The sequence below is a fragment of the Sus scrofa genome, chromosome 18, assembly GCF_000003025.6.
Source record: "Sus scrofa isolate TJ Tabasco breed Duroc chromosome 18, Sscrofa11.1, whole genome shotgun sequence".
Lineage (NCBI taxonomy): Eukaryota > Metazoa > Chordata > Mammalia > Artiodactyla > Suidae > Sus > Sus scrofa.
Genome location: NC_010460.4, coordinates 38082178 through 38106660, shown reverse-complemented (window position 1 = coordinate 38106660; position 24483 = coordinate 38082178). Strand labels below are relative to the sequence as shown.

The 24483-nt window shown below is 35.3% G+C and overlaps 1 protein-coding gene across 7 annotated transcripts in view; it reads left to right on the top strand.

Moving 5' to 3' along the window:
- SEPT7 (septin 7) overlaps nucleotides 1-24035 on the top strand; it is a 100729-nt gene extending 76694 nt beyond the window's left edge. For all 7 annotated transcript variants that reach the window (XM_003360171.5, XM_003134790.6, XM_013990840.2 and 4 more), the window contains 7 exons: nucleotides 2870-2962; nucleotides 4077-4173; nucleotides 6484-6535; nucleotides 11310-11435; nucleotides 18084-18219; nucleotides 21775-21914; nucleotides 22970-24035. In XM_003360171.5, coding sequence (XP_003360219.1) covers nucleotides 2870-2962; nucleotides 4077-4173; nucleotides 6484-6535; nucleotides 11310-11435; nucleotides 18084-18219; nucleotides 21775-21914; nucleotides 22970-23009 — 684 coding nt within the window. In that variant the 3' untranslated portion in view covers nucleotides 23010-24035. The remainder of the gene's footprint in view (nucleotides 1-2869; nucleotides 2963-4076; nucleotides 4174-6483; nucleotides 6536-11309; nucleotides 11436-18083; nucleotides 18220-21774; nucleotides 21915-22969) is intronic.

Here is a 24483-nt window from a genome sequence, read left to right as displayed (position 1 = left end):
GTGGACTGGGGATTTGAGATTGGCATATGCCCATTGAGGTATATGGTATGATTGGCCAACAGGGAACTGCTATATTGCACAAAGAACTTTATCCAATATTTTATGATAATCTATCTGGGAAAAGAATCTGAAAGAGAATGGATGTGTGTGCTTGTATAACTGAATCACTTTGCTGTATAGCAGAAATTATCACAGCATTGTAAATCAACTGTACTTCAATAAAACTTTAAAAAATGAAAAAAAAAAAAAAAACTTCTTGCTCTGTGCAACCATTCCTTTTCCCAGTTCTTGAATCATCTTTATGATCAATTACTCTGAACTCTTTCTCAGGTAGTTTGCCTATCTCACTTAACTTACTTGTTCTAAGGTTTTATCTTGTTTCTTCATCTGGAATGTATTCCTTTGCCATTTCATTTTGTTTAAATTTCTCTTTGTATTTTTGTGTGTATAGTAGGTTAGTTACATTTCTCAACCTTGGAGAAGTGGCTCACTGCCTTAGGGGATATCCTGTGTGTATCTGTAGTACATTCCCCTCTCATCACCCAAGGACCAGGGACCATTAGGTCCAGGGGATGTGTTGACCTGTGTTTATAAACTCAGTTCTGCAGGCTATGGGGTCATAGTTTTCTTGCTTACACTGTCTGCCCTCTGGTAGGTGAAGCTGGTCTCATTTTAGAATAACTTGAAATATATTTCAAAAACCTGTTGAAATTTCCTTTTGTTAAATCTAATTAAATTTTGAGAATGTATTAGTATATCATTTTTTGTATATTTGTTATTTATACCAGGAGTTTGTGTTTTTCTTTTTAATTTATATTCACTCCCATTTTTATCTTGTGCTGTTTCTGAGTTTAGATACAATTCATATAAAACATTTCTATCTTGATCTGTATGTGTCTTGATTTGGAATTGTGCTGAACAACCAAGAGATCAAAAAGATGAATAAGGGATTTTCCGTCGTGGCGCAGTGGTTAACAAATCCGACTAGGAACCATGAGGTTGCGGGTTCGGTCCCTGCCCTTGCTCAGTGGTTTAACGATCCGGCGTTGCTGTGAGCTGTGGTGTAGGTTGCAGATGCGGCTCGGATCCCGCGTTGCTGTGGCTCTGGCGTAGGCCGGCGGCTACATCTCCGATTGGACCCCTAGCCTGGGAACCTCCATATGCCGCGGGAGCGGCCCAAGAAATAGCAACAACAACAACAACCAAAAGACAAAAAAAAAAAAATAATAATAATAATAAAATAAAAAAAATAAAAAATAAATAAAAAAAAGATGAATAAGCAATGATCTCTACTTCCAAATAGGTCATATTGTAGTGATTGTATAATTTTCTTTTTCTTTTTCCGGTTTTTAACCGGAAGTATTTATCAGAGTCATAGAGAACTTAGAGAATTTTTTCAAAATGAATTATTAGACCAGTTTAGTAGTTTAAGGTGGGGCTTTGTGGTGTTCGTTATTTTGAAGATGCTCACTCAGGCCACTTTTTAAAATTAAAAAATTTTTGTTAAAGTATAGTTGATTTACACTGTTGTGCTAATTTCTTCTGTACAGCAAAGGACCCAGTCGTACATATATGTATATATTCCTTTTCTTATATTATCTTCCATCTCAATCTAGCCTGAGACTGGATATACTTCCCTGTGCTATACAGCAGGACCTCATTGCTTATCCATTCTAAATGTAATAGTTTGTATCTACTAACCCAAACTCTTGAGTCCATCCCACTCCCTCCCCCTCCCCATTGGCAACCACAAGTCTGTTCTCTGTGTTCATTCAGGCCATTTTAATGTGCAGCCTTTGACTAAGACCCACTGCTCTTAGAACTAACTACTAGTGTTTCTTTTTTTCTTCTAGTCACATATTTCACACCTCATCATTTATTCTTTTGTTGTTGTTTTAAATAGACACATAACCCAATTATAAAAAAAAAAAAATGTGGTCCTGTTTTTCTCAGGGCATTTTGACTTCTGTTTGTTTTAGTAACCATGTAGCATATTTTGTGTAGGATCCCTTCACTGCTGCTGGTTACCCAGCAGTGTGAGTAATGCCGAACTACCAGTACAGGCAGGTAGTTAATTATTGGTGTGTTAGCCACCAGTTTGTTATGAATTAAAATAGGGTAGGTAGTCAACATTATTTGCATTTCTGTATTCTTATTAGAATTTGGGGTCGTTTGGGACAAGATAATTTAATTTGAGCTAAGTCATTTCTGCTGTTAATAAGTTGCTTTCTTTTTTCTGCATTCTCATTAATTATTATTAACACCTTAGCTTCTTAATTTTCAGGCCATGTTTTCTCCTGTGTGCTTGCTTGATCGTATATCTCTTGCTTCTTGGTTTTTGCGTATGCACATGTATATGCAAGGATATTTTCTGATAAGTGCAAATTTTTCTCCTGGTGTCAGTGCAGTACTTAGTTTTACTTACCTTTACTTAACCTTTACCAAATTCTACTAAAAATTTTAGGTGAATTTAAGCTCTGTTGATTCAGTTGAATAAAACAGTTGGTGAGAGTTTATCTAGAGAAAGTATCTCAGTCATTGTAAATAAGTGACCTAAAACCATTAGGTAGAAGTCAACTGGATAAAGCCCTTTTTTTGAATCATATCATTTTTAGAACTCTTGTTATTATAATTTATGACTTTAACACTTTTGAAGTTACTAGATTTTAAAAATGGTATTTATATGTCAGTTTTGTTGTTAAAAAAAAAAAAAAGGCCAACATAGTACTTTGGTTTTGGATTACATTTTGCATCATTGAAAACAGTAAAGGAACTGGAGCTAAGGAAGGACTGAGGAATTTAAGAAGAATATAATAAAAATAATACTAGTGTGTGGTATTCTTTTGCTAAACTTCCTCTTACATTTTAGATAATGAAAGAAATCCAAGAACATAAAATTAAAATATATGAATTTCCAGAGACAGATGATGAAGAAGAAAATAAGCTTGTTAAAAAGATAAAGGTAGGTTCGTTCCCGTACATGTACTAAAATGTTTTAGGGCCTTGAAAGCCCTATAACATCTGCTAGAAAGACCAGAAATAGCAGTGCTTTTAAACAGTTGACTTACAGAATAAATAAGGAGATTAATCATAAAGCTGAATTCAATACTGAATAACTTTGTCGTTTGGCTGTTTTATGTATAGTAAAGTATTATATGAGATAGAGAGATGAATAACATAATTCTTGTCTTCAGTTAAACTGGTTTTGTATTTTATAATTCCCCTCCTTGAAAAACAGGTAATGGAAAAAAACTGGGGAGGGGGGTGGGTAATAAAAAGGGAGAGGATTTGTTTTTAAAAGCAATATTATACTTAATCTTTGTTTCCAGAGCCAAAAATATGTTTTCTTTTGTCCTTTTATAAGAAATCAACCAAAAATCTATACCAGTATAACTTTTGGTATTTTTAATTTGTGGTGGTTTCCTAAGTACCCTGGACCCAAAAATGATGTATTGAATAATGGTACTATGTAAGCAAATAATTATGTTGAAATAATGTAATACTTACACCTGACAGTGAAGAATTTCTGAGGTTTTATAAAATAGCCATATATTTTCAATATTCTTATATATTTCTGTGAGTGGCAAGAATTTTGAAGGACTTCTCTGAGTTAGTCTGGATACAAATGCAGTTCCCCACATCTGGAGTTCCAAAGGTAGAGTTTAGCAAGTAAAATATTCTCTGTGTCCAGGCTGTTAGGGCTGGTTTATGATCAGGTAGGCAGGCTAATCACAAGCCCCATTTTTTTGCCTATAACTGCCAATATATTTTTTACCCTTTTTAATTTTTAAAACATGAGTCCACTTCTTTTTGGAATGATGTTTTAACAAATAATTTTATCATTATATGCCTTTGTATTCTTAAAATTTTTCAGTAAAAGTATAATTTTATTTATTTTACATTGGTGATATTACCACACAATGGCAATTTACTAAATAGTGATTGAATGGCCTATAAAGGTGAATGCAGAAACTATCAGGGTTTTTTTTTGCTTAGCTGTTGAGTGATTTAACTTTTATTACTGAATTTGTGAAGACTACAGAGATATATTTGAACAAGAATACTTTGTTTTATAGGACCGTTTACCTCTTGCTGTGGTAGGTAGTAATACTATCATTGAAGTTAATGGCAAAAGAGTCAGAGGAAGGCAGTATCCATGGGGTGTTGCTGAAGGTAAGGTTTTTTTCAGTGAATGGCTTTCTATAAAGATCTCACAAATGTAATTAAAATTTTGCATTTATAGCAATTCCCTGGTAGCCTTGTGGTTAAGGATCCAGCATTGTCACTGCTGTGGCTAAGTTCACTGCTGTGGTGTGGGTTTGATCTCTGGTCCAGGAATTTCTGCATGCTGCAGGCACGGCCAAAAATTTTTTGTATTTATAGTAAACAGTATAATACTGCTTTGATATAGTCTAGATTAAAAGATCATTCTAAATTCAGTTTCATTGGATGTCATTTCCTCATAAATACATACAAGTTTCTCAGACCTTTGTGTCCTACTAAATCAGGCAAGTATGTTTAAATCCTAATGTTGTAGTACTTTAAAAGCCACTTGTCAGTACCCACCCTCCCATCTCCACCCGACCATTAAGTTTGTTCCTGTTTTCTTGTTTGAAAATACTTAAAACGTAAAGGTTCTTTACCTGGGGCCCAAAGATAACTATCAGAAGTTCTAATAAACCTTCTAAAATTGAAAACAATCTTGGAGAAAAGGCCTGCCACTTTTATCTGAGTTTCAGATGGGTCCGGGACCCTCAGGAATGAGACTAGCTGTCAGAAGCCCAATTAAGACATTCACAATTCCCCATCTTCAGAACAAAAGTCATATTTTTTTGGCATCATATCCTCTTAGAATAAAAAAATTCATCAAGATAGCCTCTATTAGGAGTTCATGTCCTGGCACAGCCGAAAGGAATCTGACCCATGAGGTTGCGGGTTCGATCCCTCGCCTTGCTCAGTGGGTTAAAGATCCGGCGTTACCTTGACCTGTGGCTTAGGTCACAGATGCTGCTCGGATCTGGCACTGTTGTGGCTTTGGCAAAGGCTGGCAGCAACAGCTCCGATTAGACCCCTAGCCTGGGAACCTCCATATGCCGCAGGTGCGGCCCTAAGAAGACAAAAGGCAAAAAAAAAAAAAAAAAAAAAAAGCCTCTATTAATTTTTAAGGAGTTTTCAACAACAATAAAATCTTAGTTTATAGCATCAATTCTTAGAAGCCTTATTAGCAATAAACATGTTTCCCCACATTTGTCTTTATTATACTGGTTTAACCTAATATATAGTATTCTGTGTTATAGTGACCTGGAATCAAGATGAGTCATGATTGCTCTTTTTGTTGGTATTATTTTGAAAAATTCTTTAATTTTTAGAATCTTTTCCAAGTCATTGTTCGTATCAGTAACTTTCCAACCAGTGACACAACACTCATTCCCAGCTCTCTGTCATCCCCATGTAACCTTCAGTTGGCTTTAGAACTTGTACAGCCCTTGGAAATATGCACAAAAGAAATTGGTTTGTATTTCTAGTTTTAGGTAATTCCCTATTTTCTATCCCTTCCCCTACCCATCCCCAACCTCACCACTAAAAGTGTTTTTTAGTGATAACATTTAAAAAACAATAATAATGAACCTGAATGTTCTTGGCTCACATTTTCACTTTGGTTACCTTATAGAGATTTTTCTAAAGTGATTCACCCCTCACCCTCAATACCAAAGTTTTAAAATGCATTTTATTGTGGAATAAATATATTTTCTACCAGTAAAGAGAAATACATGATCTCCCTTTTCAAAATGTCAAAATTGTTTGCTTTTGGAGAGCTCGTTTTTTAGATTTATATTTTATCACTGAGGATTAAACTACAGTAAAGTAATGAGGTATACGCATATGATGTTGCCTTAAATTAAGAACTATGATGTTAAATCTTAATGAAGATTTGATATAAGTTATTTTGCATATTCTTTTTTTGTTGTTAACACCCAACTTCCTTTTAGAAGACTAGGTCTAGGAGTTCCCTGGTGGCTCAGCTGGTTAAGGGTCTGGCATTGTCACTGCTGTGGCTCTGGTTACATCTATGGTATGGGCTTGATCCTTGGCCTGAGAACTTTTGTATGCCATGGGTGCAGCCAAAAACAAATAAAATAAATTGAATTTTAAAAAAGGGGGCTGCTGGGAAGTTCCCGTCATTGCTCAGCAGAAACAAATCTGACTAGTATCCATGAGGATGCAGGTTCGAACCCTGGCCTCATTCAGTGGGTTAAGGATCTGGCATTGCTGTGAGCTGTGGTGCTGGTTGCAGACTTGACTTGGATCTGGTGTCGCTGTGGCTGTGGCGTAGGCTAGCAGCTACAGCTCCAATTGGACCCCTAGCCTGGGAACCTCCATATGCTGCGGGTGTGGCCTAAAAAGACCAAAGGGGGAGGGGAAAGGCTGAGTTTAGTGGGAATAACATATGCGTTTTTTTTTTGTTTTTTTGTTTTTTTTTAGTTGAAAATGGCGAACATTGTGATTTTACAATTCTAAGAAATATGTTGATAAGGTAAGTGTGACCAGTGATGAAAATAACAGATTTTTTTTCCTTACCCTAAATGAAATTAGAGTTAGATTTATTTTTTGCCTTTTATAAATTTAGCTTATTTAAATTGATGATTTCATTTAGTCCTAAAGTAAGCACTGCATGGGGACAATTTGGATTATTTTGCCAAGGTTTTACAGTTGTGAGCAAAAATACAAAAAAAAAAAAAATTCCTTGTGTGGCCAGGGAATACATAGGAAAATGGGTCTCTTTATATATTGTATTGAGGTTTAATACTGAAAAGAGGTATGGAAAGTGGAAAGGAAAAGGCTGTTGCTCTTTTTTAATATGAAAAGTTTGTGAAAACTGTGGAGGGAAGGCTAAGTTTTGAGTCAGAAACTGGACTTTGAATATTTAAAGGTACACAGCTTGGTAGCTGGTAAGTAGAACATTTTGGTTACTGGAATTCCGTGAACAAAACTGATCTTCCTCCCAAATGGGAAAACATTACTCCTATATTGTACCTTCTGCACCTGGTGAAAGAGAAGGAGAGCCTGTGAGAACAGGACATTGAAGTAATTCTGATTAAAAGCAGCAGCAGAGAGGAAATCTTGCAGAAAAAGTTTAGAAGAACCAGAGACATTAGTGAGCAGGGAACAGAAAGGGAACGAAAAATGAACCTCAGCGTCTTCATGTTGAAATAAATTCCTCCTTCATGACATTTTATACCCCTTTGCCACTTTTCTCTTCTCTTACCTTGCTTGTTCTTCCAGACTTTCACTGCAAGCTGCTCTATTCAACCTCCAGTTTTGGATAGCCATCTTAAGTTGATGTCTCTTTACTTTTCATAACTCCTATCTACTTTCCCAATACCTAGGAATCTCTTTTGCTATGTAGAGGTAGTAACATGCATATGGATGATAATTGAAAATCATGGAACAACAGGATCATTCTTAAAAGTGCACGGGGGAATTTGAGTCAAATTGCAACCTTAAGAAATATACAAGAGATGAGAGTAATTTTGAAATCAAAGAGATTGCATGTAATTGGTTTTTCTCAAAAGAGCTCAAGACCAAGTGTTTTGGTCTAAAGTAGATGACAGGCCTGATTCAGCTCTTGGGGTTGCCAGACCTCACACAGTAGGAGAAGAGCAAATGCATAGGAAAAGATGGTCTTGTATCTTGGTTTTGAGAATACAACACTTTGGGTTCTATTCCAAACTCTTTCCTTACTCTTCCATTCTTAAGATGTGACTTCAGAAGAATATTAATCACATGTAATATTTATGTGTAGGGAATGTTTCATAAGTATTAATTGCCAGTGAATTCCTTCTGATTTTACTCTCTTCCTCAATTTTAAATCTGTGCTTCCTCAGTTTTAACTCTTCTGTGCTACTTGCCCAGTGCTTGACACCATGATAATCTATAACTTTTTCTTATGTATTTTTAAAATATGCAATCAGTAATTGTCTATATACCTAAAATACTTCAGAAAGGAAGACTAGTTACTGAGTCAGAAGCTAGACTTTGAACATTCGAAGGTACACGGCCTGGCCTCTGATGAGTGGGACTTACTAGTTTAGAAGCATTACAAGAAAATAGACCATTCCTGCAGGAGGATTTACTATAGGAAAGTCATACATGTATGAAAATAAAAAAAAAAAACCCTAAGATTATAATATGTAAGTAGGTATGTGCTGTGATGAGGATATTTAGATGTATCAAAGAAATTCACAGTCAGTGGTTTAGTATCTGGAGTGGGTCAGATAGAAAGGATTCTTGGAAATAGATGTCTTAAAATGGATTAGAATAAATACAGTCATCACATGTTTATTTGTGGACTTGGGAGTGGTCCTGTTTAATAAGTAGAATGAAGACATTGGCTTCAACTCCTAGAGGTAGATGATTAGGCAATTTTGCTTAATAAAAAATTCATTTATTTGTTAAATTTGCTTTTAGCACACTTGTTTTTCTTTCTTAGGGCATATTTACCTTTGCTAGATGTTCATTTTGCTTCTTAACGTAATTTTTCATTTATAGTTTTTACACTGAAATGTGTAAAAAATCCTTGAAAAGTATTACACTTGGAAAAGAATAAGCTTAGGAATATTTTACTTTGTTGCTTTTCCTTTTAAATTTGGAGTAGAGATGAGAAAGATACACATGAAATGTAGAGCATGTCTTTAAGAAAAAGGCACCTAGTGGACATTTAATAAATACTTGAAAGAAGTATCAATTCCAGTATTCCAGATGTCTGTGAGTTTTGAGATCATGGAGGTTAAAGTTAAGAATAGTGGTTGCTTCTCTTACGGACCCAAGTTCAAAGCAGCGTCATTTTGCTAATTAAGAAAACTGCCTATTGCAGGCAAACTAAGGAAGACAATGGAAAGAAAGAAAACTTCATAAAAATAGTTTCAAGGTATGGCAATGGACAGTGCAGAAATCAAACAGAGAAGGGAGAACAAGAGAAAAGAAGAGAGTGCTGTATTATCAGCAGTGGGAAATGGAAAAGAATATATTCCTGAAACTGTAGCGAAAACTACAGTTATCTAATTATTACTAGTTATTTAATTATTTTTGAGAGTGGAGGAATATATCGATTTTTTAAAGGAATAAAAGTAAAACATATTTAATTAAGTCGGAAACAGACTTTTATATACTGAGGAAAGCCAGAACCAGGTAATCATGAAGTTATTTTAGTGAAAGGGGAAAATCTTTCATTATCTAAAATGTCAGGAGTTCTCTTACAGTGCATTGGGTTAGGGATCTGGAGTTGTCACTCTAGTGGCTTGGGTCACTGGTGTGGTACAGGTTCATTCCCTGGTCCAGGAACTTCCACATGCCACGGTATGGCCAAGAAATAAATTTTAAAAATTAAAATGTCAGATCACATTAACAAAAATAATTTAACAACTAGTTGGTAAGTCCACCTTATTTTTATTTTACACATCTTGTATTTGAGCTGCTAACTCTACCTCAGGTCCTTCAATGATTTTTTAATGATGCAATGATAAGGTAATATGTAATATTTAAAACTACAAAAAGATCATTTTATATTGGCACAGTTACTTGTTTTTATTATTCTCTTAGAGAAACTGGTAACAGGATTTATTCCAGAAAATCAGCAGTGCTTATCATCTCAGCTTCAGATCAATTTTTTCTTTTTTTTTTTGTCTTTTTTGTTGTTGTTGTTGCTATCTCTTGGGCCGCTTCCACGGCATATGGAGGTTCCCAGGCTAGGGGTTGAATCGGAGCTGTAGCCACCGGCCTACGCCAGAGCCACAGCAACGCGGGATCCGAGCCGCATCTGCAACCTACACCACAGCTCACGGCAACGCCAGATCGTTAACCCACTGAGCAAGGGCAGGGACCGAACCCGCCACCTCATGGTTCCTAGTCGGATTCGTTAACCACTGCGCCACGATGGGAACTCCAAGATCAATTTTTTTTTAAAGGACCTGTTATGTACTATGACAAGAGTACAAAAGATGTTGGCATGTTTCTTGTAAATGGGGTTGTTTATAGTTGAAGAAGTTATATGGTGTCACCTATGCCATGTACTGGTACCAAAAAAATGAGCGACGACCAAGGAGAAAGTTGTCTGGATTAGAGTGGCTTGACTTCAAGAATAGGAAGAGAGCTCCAAAACAGTAGAACTCTGAAGGCTGAGAGTCAGTGACAGATTAATTTGAGTTTTTCAGTGCTTAACCATTGGATATGCTAGGAGTAAGGAACTACCTGACTTGACTAAAGTAGAGAGCTTTAGGGATAACTCTAGTGGCCATAGAGAGAGGATATGTTCAGCACAGAACAGAGTCTAAAGGGAGATGAGGCTTGTGGAACATCCATACTTAGAAATAGGAGTAAACTGTAAGAGAACTGCATGGAAATGTCCAGTAGTAATAGATGTAGTTGAACATCGCATTCTGTTCACAAAGGGTAAGGTAATAGTAAATGTTTTCTAGATATCAGGAAGAATAAAAACAGAGGAACACCTTTATGTTTGTCTCCCAAAAGGGAGTTTTGGTAAAGTGATGGAGATAAAAGGTGGGAGATGGCACATGCAGGAATGGATGCTGAGAAGAGGGTCAATCAGATGATACAGAGTACTGCCACACCATGTATGTCCAAGAATACTACATTGATAATGGATACCATAGAGCAGCTCAGGGAGTCTTCTATTATCTTGCATCATGAAGGAATGATGGCATTGTCCTAGTTATACCTATGTCCTATATATTGACTTTATGCATGATGGAAATGTTATGAGCAAACACTCATTTAACCAAAGTACCACATTTACTGGACAATTTGAATAAAAAAAATTTACTCAAAATTAAAATTCCCCAGTTTGAATCTGACTTGATATGTGATCTAATGTGACATTATGTATTACCAGGGCAAAAACTCAAATATTAATGATATTGCTAAAAGAAAAGCAGTTTCTTTTAGGTTTGGGGAGCTTTGGTAGGAGCTAATATACTTTCCCTTCTTGAGTGGTATAAAATATATACTGTATACGTAAATACTCTTTTGTAGAATTGTCATTCTTTGGTAACCACTTTGAGGGGATTTATGGCTCCTAAACTTTTTAGAACCTAAATTTCCATTGGCATCAAGTTAGCTCATTTTGTCTTGCTCTGCCTTGAGCGTGAATGAAGAGAGATGAATGTCATCTTCCTTCAGAATAGTCTTTTGCTTGTTTTAAGACTGAAGTTTTAGTTTTGATAAAGTTTTTATTTTATACCAAAGCTTTTTTAATAGAAACAGACTCTTGATGTGTTATTTATTTATGACAGAACACACATGCAGGACTTGAAAGATGTCACTAATAATGTACACTATGAGAACTATCGGAGCAGAAAACTGGCAGCTGTGACTTATAATGGAGTTGATAATAACAAGAATAAAGGGCAGCTTACTAAGTAAGTATATATATCCTTTCCTCCAGAAAAGGTACTGTTTATGTTGTTAATAATCTTGGCGTTCATTTTCTACAGATTTCTCTGCTCAGTAGAAGATTTGGGATAATGTGGGTTTTTTTTTTATTTTGTTTGTTTGTTTGTTTGTTTTTTGTCTTTTTGCCTTTTCTAGGGCTGTTCCTGTGGCATGTGGAGGTTCCCAGGCTAGGGGTCTAAACCGGAGCTGTAGCCGCTAGCCTACGACAGAGCCACAGCAACGTGAGATCCGGGCCACGTCTGTGACCTACACCACAGCTCACAGCAACGCCAGATCCTTAACCCACTGAGCAAGGCCAGGGATCGAACCCGAAACCTCATGGTTCCTAGTTGGATTTGTTAACCACTGAGCCACGACAGAACTCCAGGATAATGTTTTTTATGTACAACAGCAGAAATTTATATTGTCAAGCTTTATTGTTTATTGGAGGAAGTGTAGTTTTATTACCTTGTTCTTTAAGCGAAAAAGCCATGCATTCTCTTCTGCTCATTTACCATCAAATTAATTTTATATCACATCACATGATAGATTCTCAGTTAGAAACCACACAGTTCCTTTAACAAGTATATGTGTATTTTTTTAGACAGATTATATAGAAATGAACAGGACCAAACAAAAGGAGTATTTGGATTAATGTAGTCTTGGTTACCTTCTCTGTTCGTATTGTGTATGTCCAGGGAGTAAATTAGCTGGAGTTTGGATTTCTCCTATTGGTTGTTAGAGTGGTGTGACTGCTGAGTGTATAGTTTCATCCAGTCAAGTTAATATCACAAGCTGTGATGGTTTTACGATGATGTGGGGAAAAGAGATGTGTAAGGAGGCTGGTGCATTAGCTGGTGTAGACTTGGTAACTGTGGCTGTGCCCTATTTTTCCTTTATTGGGGTTGTTGAAGATAATAGGCATTATGAAAACCATTTTTAACAAGGTATGTACATTTTTAGCAGGTATTATCTCCCATTAGAGGATAATCCTGAAAAATCTCTGTGATTAAAAATTAAGGAAGGCAAGTTTTCAAAATAGCAATACTGTGTTTTATAGTGGTTGACATTCCTTATAATGGAAAAGGAAAATGTTCCTTTTTTCTTTTTTAGTTATGTTTCCACAGTGGCCCAAAATTCCATACAAAAGCACACAAAGCATTAATAGTCATTGGCAAAGTCACAACCAGTTCTCTTTTAAGACTGATGTTAGACCTGTTTTCTTCCATATTTTCCTGTTTGGAGCATAGCCCCTAATTTCTTTTTTAACTTTGAATTTCTTCTTATGCTGTCAACATGCTTATTTAAGGAAATTTATTGATCAGATTCTAGATTTTCTGGTTTCAGAGACCTCCTGAGAGTGGTCGTTAGAAGATATATTTCTAGGTTCAGTCATTAACAAGAGACTCTGATTCAGTAGATGTGGGATGGGTCTGAAGGTTTGGGTTTTTTGTTTGTTTTTTGTCCTTTCTTTAGGGCCACACCTGTGGCATATGGAGGGTCCCAAGCTAGGGGTCTAATTGGAGCTGTTGCTGCCAGCCTGCACCAGAGCCGCAGCCAGATCCGAGCTGCATCTGCCAGATCTGAGCTGCATCTGCGACCTACACCACAGCTCACGGCAACCCTGGATCCTTAACCCACTGAGCAAGGCCAGGGATCGAACCTGAAACCTCATGGTTCTTAGTTGGATTGATTTCCGCTGCGCCACTTCGGGAATTCCTGAAGGTTTGTATTTTTAATGAGCACCCTAGATGGTTTTGATATAGGTGATTAGTAATGCATACTATGCAAAACACTGACTTCCAGGAACTTACTACTGCTGTTTAAAAGTTTTGATTTGCTTTTATTTATGTATTTATTTATTTAACTAGCCTTCTAAAATACAAGATTCTATTTGAAATGAGGTTAAGGTTCAGTGCATGAGAGAAAGGCAATATTTTTTAATCTACTTTTTAGCAAAATTTGTATCAAAACAACTATTATTTAGCACAAAAATATAAGGATCCATCATAATAAATATTGTTCATAAAATTTGAATCCATTCTAAATACATTTTACTAGCGTATGGATTTTTTAACTGTTTAAAAGAAAAACGTACACAATTAAAGCCAATGGTAATTTTATAATAGATTAAAAATAATATGTATTAGTACATATTTTTCATTAAGTGGATGTACTTAATGTTCGATTATTTCTTTTAAACATTTGTTCATGTGCTAGAAATAAGGAATTTTTTCCATAATTCAAATATAAGGCTTTTAAAATAGGGCTGTTGGGATATTTTTGCTGTTGGATGCAGGTATAATTCAGGGAAAAATAGTAAAGCTTTTAGTGTTATTAAAAATTCTTCTGCTTATATAGAATTCTAGTGTGGATTACTTGAATTAAACTGTAACCCAGATGAAAACATAGAAAGTAGAATTCAATTGGAAATGTATTTCTTAATGAGAGAAATCATGTCTAAACGTTGCCTGTGAAAATAAAAGTTTGTAGTGCTAAACTGCCCCAGGAGTTAGTATATTAATTTATTTTACATTAAGTAAGTAGAAGAATATTTTTGAAGATTGAACCAACTGGGGAATGTCTGTAATTAGAATAGATACATGATTTGTTAAATTAGGTTTTTACTGCTTTGTTGAATGTTACATAGTGAATCTGAAAGCAATCTGAAGTTTTATCCTTTGATTGATTGTATCAGATATTGCCTTGAAAATGTTAGCAGTTTATTCCAGTTGAATTTTTGAAAAAAAAAGTCAGTATCAGCAACTTACCATGTTTTTAGCTGATGTAAGGTGCTTTTCTTTATAGCTAAGGACCCATCCATGGATAACTGAAAAGAATGACTAATATTTAAATATGTGAACTAAGCAAATGTGAGTCTAGGCTTCTTATTGGCGTTCTATTTGTTCTGCTCTCATGGGACTCTTCCTCCATGGCAGTGCACTCTTTGATAGTGGTGACAGGGAGAGATTGAGCTTTTAGGAAGCTCAACATGGAAAAGGTAGAATCATCAGAGGGAAGTCACCAGTTCTCCAGCCACCTCCCTCTACTGTATTTCTGAACCCAGGGCATCTGGATATGGACCTACCTACCACGTTTCTAACACCTACCACCACACGATGCCCTTAATGGAAATGTTTAATATTGAGAGATAGACTTTGTAGGTTTATGTTGTAGTGCCTTGATTAATCATTGAAAGAGAGTTCTCTTTCTCACCTGGAGGTTTTCACACTTTGAGGTACAGTGTACCTTAGGTAAGAGATGGGGAATAGGGAGTAGGTCTTTCCTCTGTAATGTGAGAAATGGGCTTTCGGTTAGCTTGGAAATTTCTAGGCACATTGCTTTAGGCAAAACTTTGTATGGAAATTGAGGGTGTGGAAATTGTTCTCTTAATACTGCTCAGGGCCAAGTAATGCTTTTCATATCAAAAGAGACCTCAGGTCGAAGACCACTGAATTATGGTGCTGTAAAAGTGGTCATTTTATCACTTTATTACGTCATATGGTCTCTAAACAGCATCTGCAGGCAATTTGAGAAAGAAATAAAATTGACAGTAAGGTCATTTATTTATCTGATTGATTGCTGATGGACTTAGGTTTTTTCATTGCTCTTATATGTACATGCATATACATAAACATGTGTATACATATATATATTTATGGTTACATTAACTTTTGTCTAGCAGTGTACACTCCACAAAGTACTAAATCACACCTGGTTTTAGAGTGTAAGTTAATTTGTTTTTATTTTTTGGCCACCCCACAGCATATGGAGTGCCAGGGCCAGGGATCAGATTGGAGCCACGGTTGCAACCTACACTGCAGCTGTGGCAACAACAGATCCTCTAACCCACTGTGCAGGGTGGTGATCGAACCTGCGTCTCAGTGCTCCAGAGATGCCGCTGATCCCGTTGTGCCACAGCAGGAACCCCTAAATTAATTTTTTTATGTTAAGTATTGAGTAATAGAATAATTTATCTTATGTCTAAATTATAGAGGCATTTTGGGACAGACTGTATGTAGAGTGTGTTGAACTATGGATTAAAAATAAAAATATTTGGTTTATATGTTTGAAAATGTACCTTTCTGTTACGTTAGTGGTCCTAAAACTTAAAATAAGATTTAGACATCACATTGTATACCTTAAACTTAGACAATATTATATGTCAATTTTATTTTGATAAAGCTGGGGGCAAAACCCAGGATTTAGATTATATGGTTAAAATCTGAAAAATAGCTGAGCTTGTCCAATCAAATACTAATTTGTCTCAAAGCTGGAGTCTGGAAAAGTGAGCACTATTTTTAGCAGCTGTCAGGTATTACTTGCATCTGGCAAAGACAATATCAAGTCATCTTTTTTCTACAGGAGGGGAGTGTATTTTGCCCACCCCTGTCTGGAGCAGGGGAGGGTGGTTAGAAGTAACAGAAAGGGAGGTGAGGTTCTAGATATAAAGAGATTGAACAAGGAGTTGTAAAGGAAAGGAGAGAAGAATTAAGCATACTAAGATTGCAGATCTCTTAAACTGATCCCCAGTAAGGGGAGGGCTGTCTTTTTTTGTTGAACCTACTTCTTCCTCCTTGGTCTTCTTTATTGTTATTCTATTTGTTATGGTGGTCTTCATTAAGTGATTTTTTTTTTATGTTAAGTGATTTGTTATGGTGATCTTTGTTATTATTTGTAAAGTGATCTTTGATGTTCCTAAGTCATGTTGACTGAGTGAGGTCCATTTCCTAAGAACAAGAAATGGGGGACACAGAAAAGCTTTTGCACCGAGTAGCCCCACAGGTCTGTGCTGGGTTTCAGTCTCACTACCTTGCCCTCATCCTTGATAGGAAAAATAATGCTGTATGGTCAGAAATATCCAGCGTTGTAAGGAGAGAGGTCACCATAATCAGTGTGTCACATCAGGATTAAAGTGACTAGCCTTGAAGTCATGGGTGAAATACAAAGCCTGATTTTGTTTTTGTTTTTAAGTCATGATTTAACCTTTTGACCACTTTATTGAGATAAAATTCACCAATTTAAAAGACACAATTAAGTGGTCTGAGCTTGATTTCATGGAGGCAAAATAAACATATTTTATCAACAAAATCAGAAAAGGTCTTGCCTTCTTTAAGTTGTCCCAGTGTGTTGAATAGTTTTCAGAGCTCCTCAAAGCCACAGAGCCTACTTTTCTTTCCTCCCTGGGGCTGTAGTAGGTAACTGATACTTCGACATTCTCTTGGGTCTAGCCGTAACATAAAGCTCATTTGTAGTATTTTTCAGCATGAAAATTTGGAACAAAATTGTGCAGAGGTTTGAGCCCATGGATTTTAATGTCAGTGGAGTGAACTGCTTTATTTAATTATACTTGTGTCTATTTTCTGGCATTTCAAAAATGTCAAGATGTTTATTTATATCTCCTCTTCACCCATCCTCACCTGTGTGTGTGTGAGAGAGAGAGAGAGATTGTGATCACTGATCATCTTTCAAAGTTAAAACACTGAAGTATTTGAGTTAGATGGATGAATTTTTCAAGAGCGTTGACGTTACATTGAGCGGCCTAGAAATACTGTACTTGCCTAATGAAGAGTGTCTTAGGTTTTGCCTGGTAGTTTTTGCTCAGTTAACAAAACAAGTTTGAATTATTGTTAGTTAACCGTGTCACTAGTTGTCAAAAAGAAAAGATTATAACACTTGGAAAATTGTAGAAGTAATTCTACATATTATTATTAACTTATTATTAACTTCATAAGTGATTACCTTTTTTCACATTAAAATTTTGTTTAAAGTACAAAATTAAGAAATTTTCAGCTAGTTTTCCATTTTAAGAATGTATTTAGGGAATATTTCCTTTCTGTTTTCTTTCTACAATTTATTTTATGTGTTGCCTTTAGATTTGATATGTATTAGGTTTAGAGAAGCATTTCACCAATTTTCATTAATAATTCTTCATTAGAAATTTGGTTGTGCTGTATTTTGTTTGGTTTTGGGTTTTTTTGGCTACACCTACGGCATGTCGAAGTTCCTAGGCCAGCGTTCAAACCTGCAGCACAGCAGTGACCCATGCTGCTGTAGTGACAATGCCAGATCTTTAACCAGCTGTGCCACAAGGGAACTTCATGGAAGGAAGTTCTAGATTATAAGTATTTATAAATTTTAGAAGTATGTGTTTATACATAAAACTTCATGGGAGTTCCCGTCATGGCGCAGTGGTTAATGAATCCGACTAGGAACCATGAGGTTGCGGGTTGGGTCCCTGCCCTTGCTCAGTGGGTTAACGATCCGGCGTTGCCGTGAGCTGTGGTGTAGGTTGCAGACGCGGCTCGGATCCCACGTTGCTGTGGCTCTGGCATAGGCCAGTGGCTACAGCTCCGATTGGACCCCTAGCCTGGGAACCTCCATATGCCGCAGGAGGGGCCCAAAGAAACAGCAAAAAGACCAAAAAACAAACAAACAAACAAACAAATCTGTGTTCTGTGTCATTTAAAGTGGTGGCGGAGTAATTAAAAATTATTTTTAAAGTATGGAAAAACAGAAAGCAAAAAAACACAGTAATGGCATAAATATCTCATTTATTTTCATCACTGTTTAGAGTTTTGCATTAAACTTTTCATTTTTAGATGTTTAATGACTATCTTTAATGTTCATAACAGGAGCCCTCTTGCACAAATGGAAGAAGAAAGAAGGGAGCATGTAGCTAAGATGAAGAAAATGGAGATGGAGATGGAGCAGGTGTTTGAGATGAAGGTCAAAGAAAAAGTTCAAAAACTGAAGGACTCTGAAGCTGAGGTAATCAACCTAATATTTCTTACAAACACAATATTCCTTTTTAAAATAGTATCTTTAATAAAATTCATAGATAATAAAACCTTTATATAGATTTTTTCAGATTTAATATAATGCACTCATGTAATAAAATGGAGAAATAAAAGCAAGCACTATGTGTATGGTAAAAGAATATGTATTTTAATATGTGTTTGGATACAGCTAAGTAGAAAGAATACTAACGGTCAATTATTCGCTATAATAAGCAAGTTATAAGAAATGAAATTATAATCTATTCCATATAGTCAGTATAAGAAAAATAAAGATCAGAATTTTGGGTGGATATAAGAATAAAAACTAGTGTTAGGATAATAATTGGTCAGGCTTCTTTGCATACGAATGAAGAAGAAAATAAAAAAACCTTAGTTGAACTAAGGACATGCTAGGGTAAATTACAAAGAGGAAAAAATGAAGGAATGTGATTTTTGTAAATGAATTGGGCCTTAATCGTAATATGTGTGAAAGTAATTTCCACTGTTAACAAAAATCAGAGTAGTAACAAACATATACTACCTTGGAATCCCTCTAGATGTTGAGGCATATATTTAGTTTCTATTAATCAAAAAGATTGCGAAGACATATCCTTTAATAAGTGACAAGAAATAAAAGATGGAGAAGAAAACTCATTAACACAAGAATCTATAGAGTAAGTAGTTGGCTTGACTGAGAACAGTAGAAGAAACCAATAGGTAAACACAAAATAAATCAACAGTTTCAGTACGAAGTTTTCTCAGCATAGACTTGTTGTGCATTACTTTTAATGGCGAAATTCAGTGAGATCTGTGTTTATAAGTGGCCCCACTGATATAATAATATTTTTATATTTAAATATATTAAAAGGAGATTGAGATCTGTTCTGTTATATCCATGTAGTTGGTCTCATCGCTTTTGTAATTACTGCATAAAATACATAAGCCTTCTTTGACTGAATACACAACCAAAAGCAATCTGTCGAGTAGACAGATTGCATGGAGTGAGTATTTAATAATTTTGAGGAAATGTTTTTATTCCATGTTAGAATTCTCTTGAATTACTGGGCTTTTCATGTAATATCTTATTAAAAAACCTTTCACTGTTATTTTATTTATCATATGCATAATTCATTGGGGATATAGAATAACTCCTCCTATTTTAAGACTGCCAAGCATCTAAGCACTAGCATCCCCAGCACCTGTTATTAAGATGACATTTTGGAGATCTATTTTAGTCTTTTTAATTTAGTTTAATTTGTTGTTAATCTGCCCATTTGAGTCTCTACCACTTCACTAATTAATAAATAATCTGGAAAATTCCTATCAGAAGGCAAAAAAAAAAAACCAGGTATAATCAAGTGTCTGCATTATTTCTACACTTAGATTTTGATGAATATCTAAAAATAGTAAAATTTACATTTGATATAGACATATTTTAGGGCCTGATTTTGAGAGTAAATGTTATAAACAATTGTAAAACTGTAGTCAGAGAATACTTTAAGAGTTTTTATGGTACTGGGAATGGTGAAAACAGAGTTTTGAGAAACTTAACTACTCTTTGAACGATAGTATCTTTATTAGCATTGAAAGGACCTGTAAAGAGAATTGGGCAGGTTTCCCCTAATACTTGTAAGCCTAATACTGTGAGTTTATAAATATATAGGTAAAGAAACCTATTTAACCCTGTTGAGTACTATTTTTTCTCAAGTTTATTTATGCTAGAAATACTTGTTTGGGGCATAGTTGCTTACATCCAGCAGCATGGCACATTAGGCACAGTACTAAGCATCTTGCATGGATTATGTCATTTAATCCATACCATAGCCCTACAAGGAAGATATCATTGTCCGTTTCCCATTTTTACATGAGAGGAATGATAGATTAACTTGGTCAGTGCTACATAGCTGTAAGCCATTATTTGAACCCACTTAACTTTGCTCTTAATCACTAGACAAGTCCACAATCCTGTATCCACAATTTAAATCTTAAAAGGCTCTGAAAACTGCAAAATCAGACCTAGAACTCATAGTTTATCCCACTTGGTGAGAATATATATATTCATATAATAAAATAGTAATGTGTTTGATTATAGGAGCTACCTAGGTAGCCCAGGAGTTGTTTTGTAAATATAGTGTGTAGACCTTTCTAAGTAGCATTGGCTTTCTAAAATCTGAAAAATTCCCCATTATAAAACACTTCTAGGAATTTTAGAAAGAGATTGTGACCTATACTTTTCACCTGAATGCAGTTAACACAGAAGATACATATAAGTGACATAAATGTACAGGCAAAGAATGATGTACAGGTAAACACTTGAGAACCTACTGTCCAGCTTAAAAGAGCATCATCAGTTCATCCTTTGTGTCTCCCTTTTGTATCCCTATCTCTTCTTCTCAGAGGTAACTGTTCTTGTTTGGTATCATCAGGAAGATAGTACCTCAAACTTGACTCATCTTTGCTTAACTGTATCTTAGGTGGTCTTGTTTTGTAGAAATTGCATGAAATACTTGAAATAGGAAGGAATATGAAGTCGTTTTTTGGTGGGTTTACAAGGTAATTAAGAAAACAAGTTGAATGCAAAATTATAATACAAACTCAAGATGTCAACTTACTGATGTAATACAGTCTTCACCAGAACATAGTTCCTGGACATTTGAAGGTTTTCAATAGTTCTTAGTATTCTGGTGGAGTTAAATTGAGTCTATTTTTGTTGTGGTTGTTATGATAGTTTTCCTCAAATGGATTGAATAGTAGTACCTCAGTGGAATTATTTAGTGAACCAGCAGATAAGCTCTTTGTGCAGTTACTTTGTGTGTGTTTTCCACCTCTCAGTAGCATTTTTTACAGCATTAATTCTCAGGAGGAACCACTGGCTTTAGAATCAATCACTGGGGCTCATTCAAAATGCAAATTTATAGACTTAACAAAAACCCAGAGATTCTGATTCAGTATGTCTGGGTAAGGTCCAGAAATCTGTATTTTTAAACAAGCATTCAGGTGATTTGTATGAAGACTGATATTTGAGGATCACTGCTTTGTAAGAATCAGGGAACCTTATGGTGATCTTATAACTTCTAGGTCCTTATCTATTTGCTTTCTTTCTACTTGTCTCAGCTTTCTGAACTTGGAATTAGGAGACAGGTTCAAATCCTGGTTCGGCCACTTTCCGGCTAATGACCTTGGGCAAACTTGGGCAAATGACTTAAACTCTGCAACTGTTTGCTCATCTGTAATAGTGGGAGCAGTGGTGTCTTCCCTGCCCAGCTTCCTACATGTTTGTGGGTAAGGAAAAATGAGGTAATACAGGGATGCCTACTCTATAGAGCTACATGACTCCAGCTTACTGCAGTCTTTTGTTTTCCTGTTTTCCAAGATCATTCTCTTTGGTCATTCATGTAGGAAGAGGAATCTTAGACACTGCTTTACGGGTGGTACTCTGAAGTTGTAAGAGCTCAGTGCTCATATTGTTAACATTAGGATGCCTGGATGAAAGGTACTCCTGCTCCTGATTGCTCAGTTTTATTTTATATATTGTGTTCTGAATTAGCTCCAGCGACGCCATGAGCAAATGAAAAAGAATTTGGAAGCACAGCACAAAGAGTTAGAGGAAAAACGTCGTCAGTTTGAAGATGAGAAAGCAAACTGGGAAGCCCAACAACGCATTTTAGAACAACAGAACTCTTCAAGGTAACTTATATCATATTCCCAAGAAATGTGTGTATTAATGTTTTAAATAATTATGTTCTTACTTACTTTAAAACCATTAAAATAACATTTGAGAAGCCATCACCCATTATGATACATCTGAAGCACAAATTATTTTCATGGATGGGTATTTTATGTAGATGGATGCAGTCTGTTATAATCATATTTTTTTTTTTTTTACTGTAAATACTTTCTGTGGCATTCCTGTAGTGGCTCAGCAGTTAATGAACTGCTCATAGGTAGTATCCATGAGGACGTGGGTTTAATCCCTGGCCTCACTCAGTGGGTTAAAGATCCAGCATTGCCGTGAGCTGTGGTGTAGTTTGCAGATGCCGCTTGGATCTCACGTTGCTGTGGCCCTGGTGTAGGCTGGTGGCTACAGCTCTGATTTGACCCCTAGGCTGGGAACCTACATGTGCTGTGAGTGCAGGCCTAAAAAGACAAAAGTAAATACAACTTTCTGTGACTTACCAGTCTTCATAATTATAATTCAGTAGCTTCATAATGTTCTCTTCAGTTGACTCACCATAATCAATAGCTTATTACCTCTCCATACCAATTGTTGGACATAACGGTTGTATTCAGTTTTTGGCAAGCATAAGGAACATTGCTAAAAAGATTTTTCTCACTGTCCTTTTCTATTAATTTTTTCCCCAAGGAAGAGAAAAATGTATTTGTAAAAGCAAAGCATTTCAGAATGCAAATGGCAGTATGAGAAAAGGATATTGTTGTTGATATCAGTTGATCTCTTTTGATTTGCTCTAATTTCATTTAAGAAAAAATTGTTCTTATATTTTGTGTTTTTGTAATTTTTTACTCTTTGTCCTGGAATTTTGTCAAATACTGCTTTCCAAGAAAATAATGTTATAGACTAGCATTGTCCTTATTGTTCATTTCTAAATCTCCTTCTTCTTAAAATAAAAAAAGTAGTATTTAAAAATCCAACACAGTTGTAGTTGGATCAGCTATTGCTACCGTATGTTGTCTATGTTTATAAAGTGGTCACTCATTTTGGTTATTTTCCTTTAATCATTTAGAACCTTGGAAAAGAACAAGAAGAAAGGGAAGATCTTTTAAACCCTCTATTGACCACCAGTTATGTATTAGTTGCCAATATGCCAGCTTGGACATCAGTGTTTGTTGGATCTGTTTGACCAATTTGCACCGGTTTTATCCTTAATGATGGATTTAACAGCATGACAGAAATTATTATTTTTTTGTTCTTAATGGAGATTAAGATGCCTTGAATTGTCTAAGGTGTTGTGTACTTAGAAACTAACAGCTCTAAGTACCTTTCCTACATCTTTTTTTTTTTTTTTTTTTTTTATTAAACAGATGTCTTCAATTTAATGCAAGAAAACATTTTACTGTTGTACAATCATGTTCTGGTGGTTAGATTGTTTACAGGATATTCCAAAATAAAAGGACTCTGGAAGGTTTTCATTGAGGATAAATTGCCATAATATGATGCAAACTATGCTTCTTTATGATAATTATAATACAAAGGTTCAATTCAGTGCAGCGTATACAATAATGTAATTTAGTCTAACACAGTTGACCCTATTTTTTGACACTTCCATTGTTTAAAAATACACATGGAAAAAAAAAAACCTATATGCTTACAATACACCTAGAGCTTTTTTATAACAACCTTTTTTTGTTTGTTTGTTTTGAATTCTTTAAATATATATTATTCTCATTTAGTGCCCTCTTTAGCCAGAATCTCATTACTGCTTCATTTTTGTAATAACATTTAATTTAGGTATTTTCCATATATTGGCCCTGCTAAAATAGAATATAGCATCTTTCATATGGTAGGAACCAACAAGGAAACTTTCCTTTAATTCCCTTTTTACACTTTATGGTAAGTAGCAGGGGGAAAAAAATGCATTTATAGATCATTTCTAGGCAAAATTGTGAAGCTAACGACCAACCTATTTCTACCTATGTGCAGTCTCTTTATTTTACTAGAAATGGGAATCATGGCCTCTTGAAAAGGAAAAAAAGTCACCATTCTGCATTTAGCTGTATTCATATATTGCATTTCTGTATTTTTTGTTTGTATTGTAAAAAATTCACATAATAAACAATGTTGTGATGTAATAGAGTGTGGGGTCTTAAATATTCTGCAGTTCATATATGAAGTCTAGAATATGCTTGGGAAGCTTTTCAACTTGAGTTTGCCTCTTCCATGATTGTAACTCTTTATCTTTTCTCTTATAGGTTTGTTTCATTTAGAATGCATATGTGCTGATTTCCCAATTTATAGAATATAGTATCTCTCTATTCATTACTATTTCCTATTAACACATTCTCTGAGAACAAATTTCAACTCCCTAGGTGAACTCTCAAGAAGGCCTTGGACTGAAATTTTTTTAACTGGAAAGAGGGTAGTGTAATTTCTTTTCACTAAGGTCAAATGATAAAGATTTTAACATAATGCTTTATGGTATTTTAAGTATAATTAATGATACCCAGTTTATACCTTAAAAAGTTTCATCAAATCTGTTACTTTTCAAAGTTAATGATCTGAGCAGAAGGAAGTTATTGA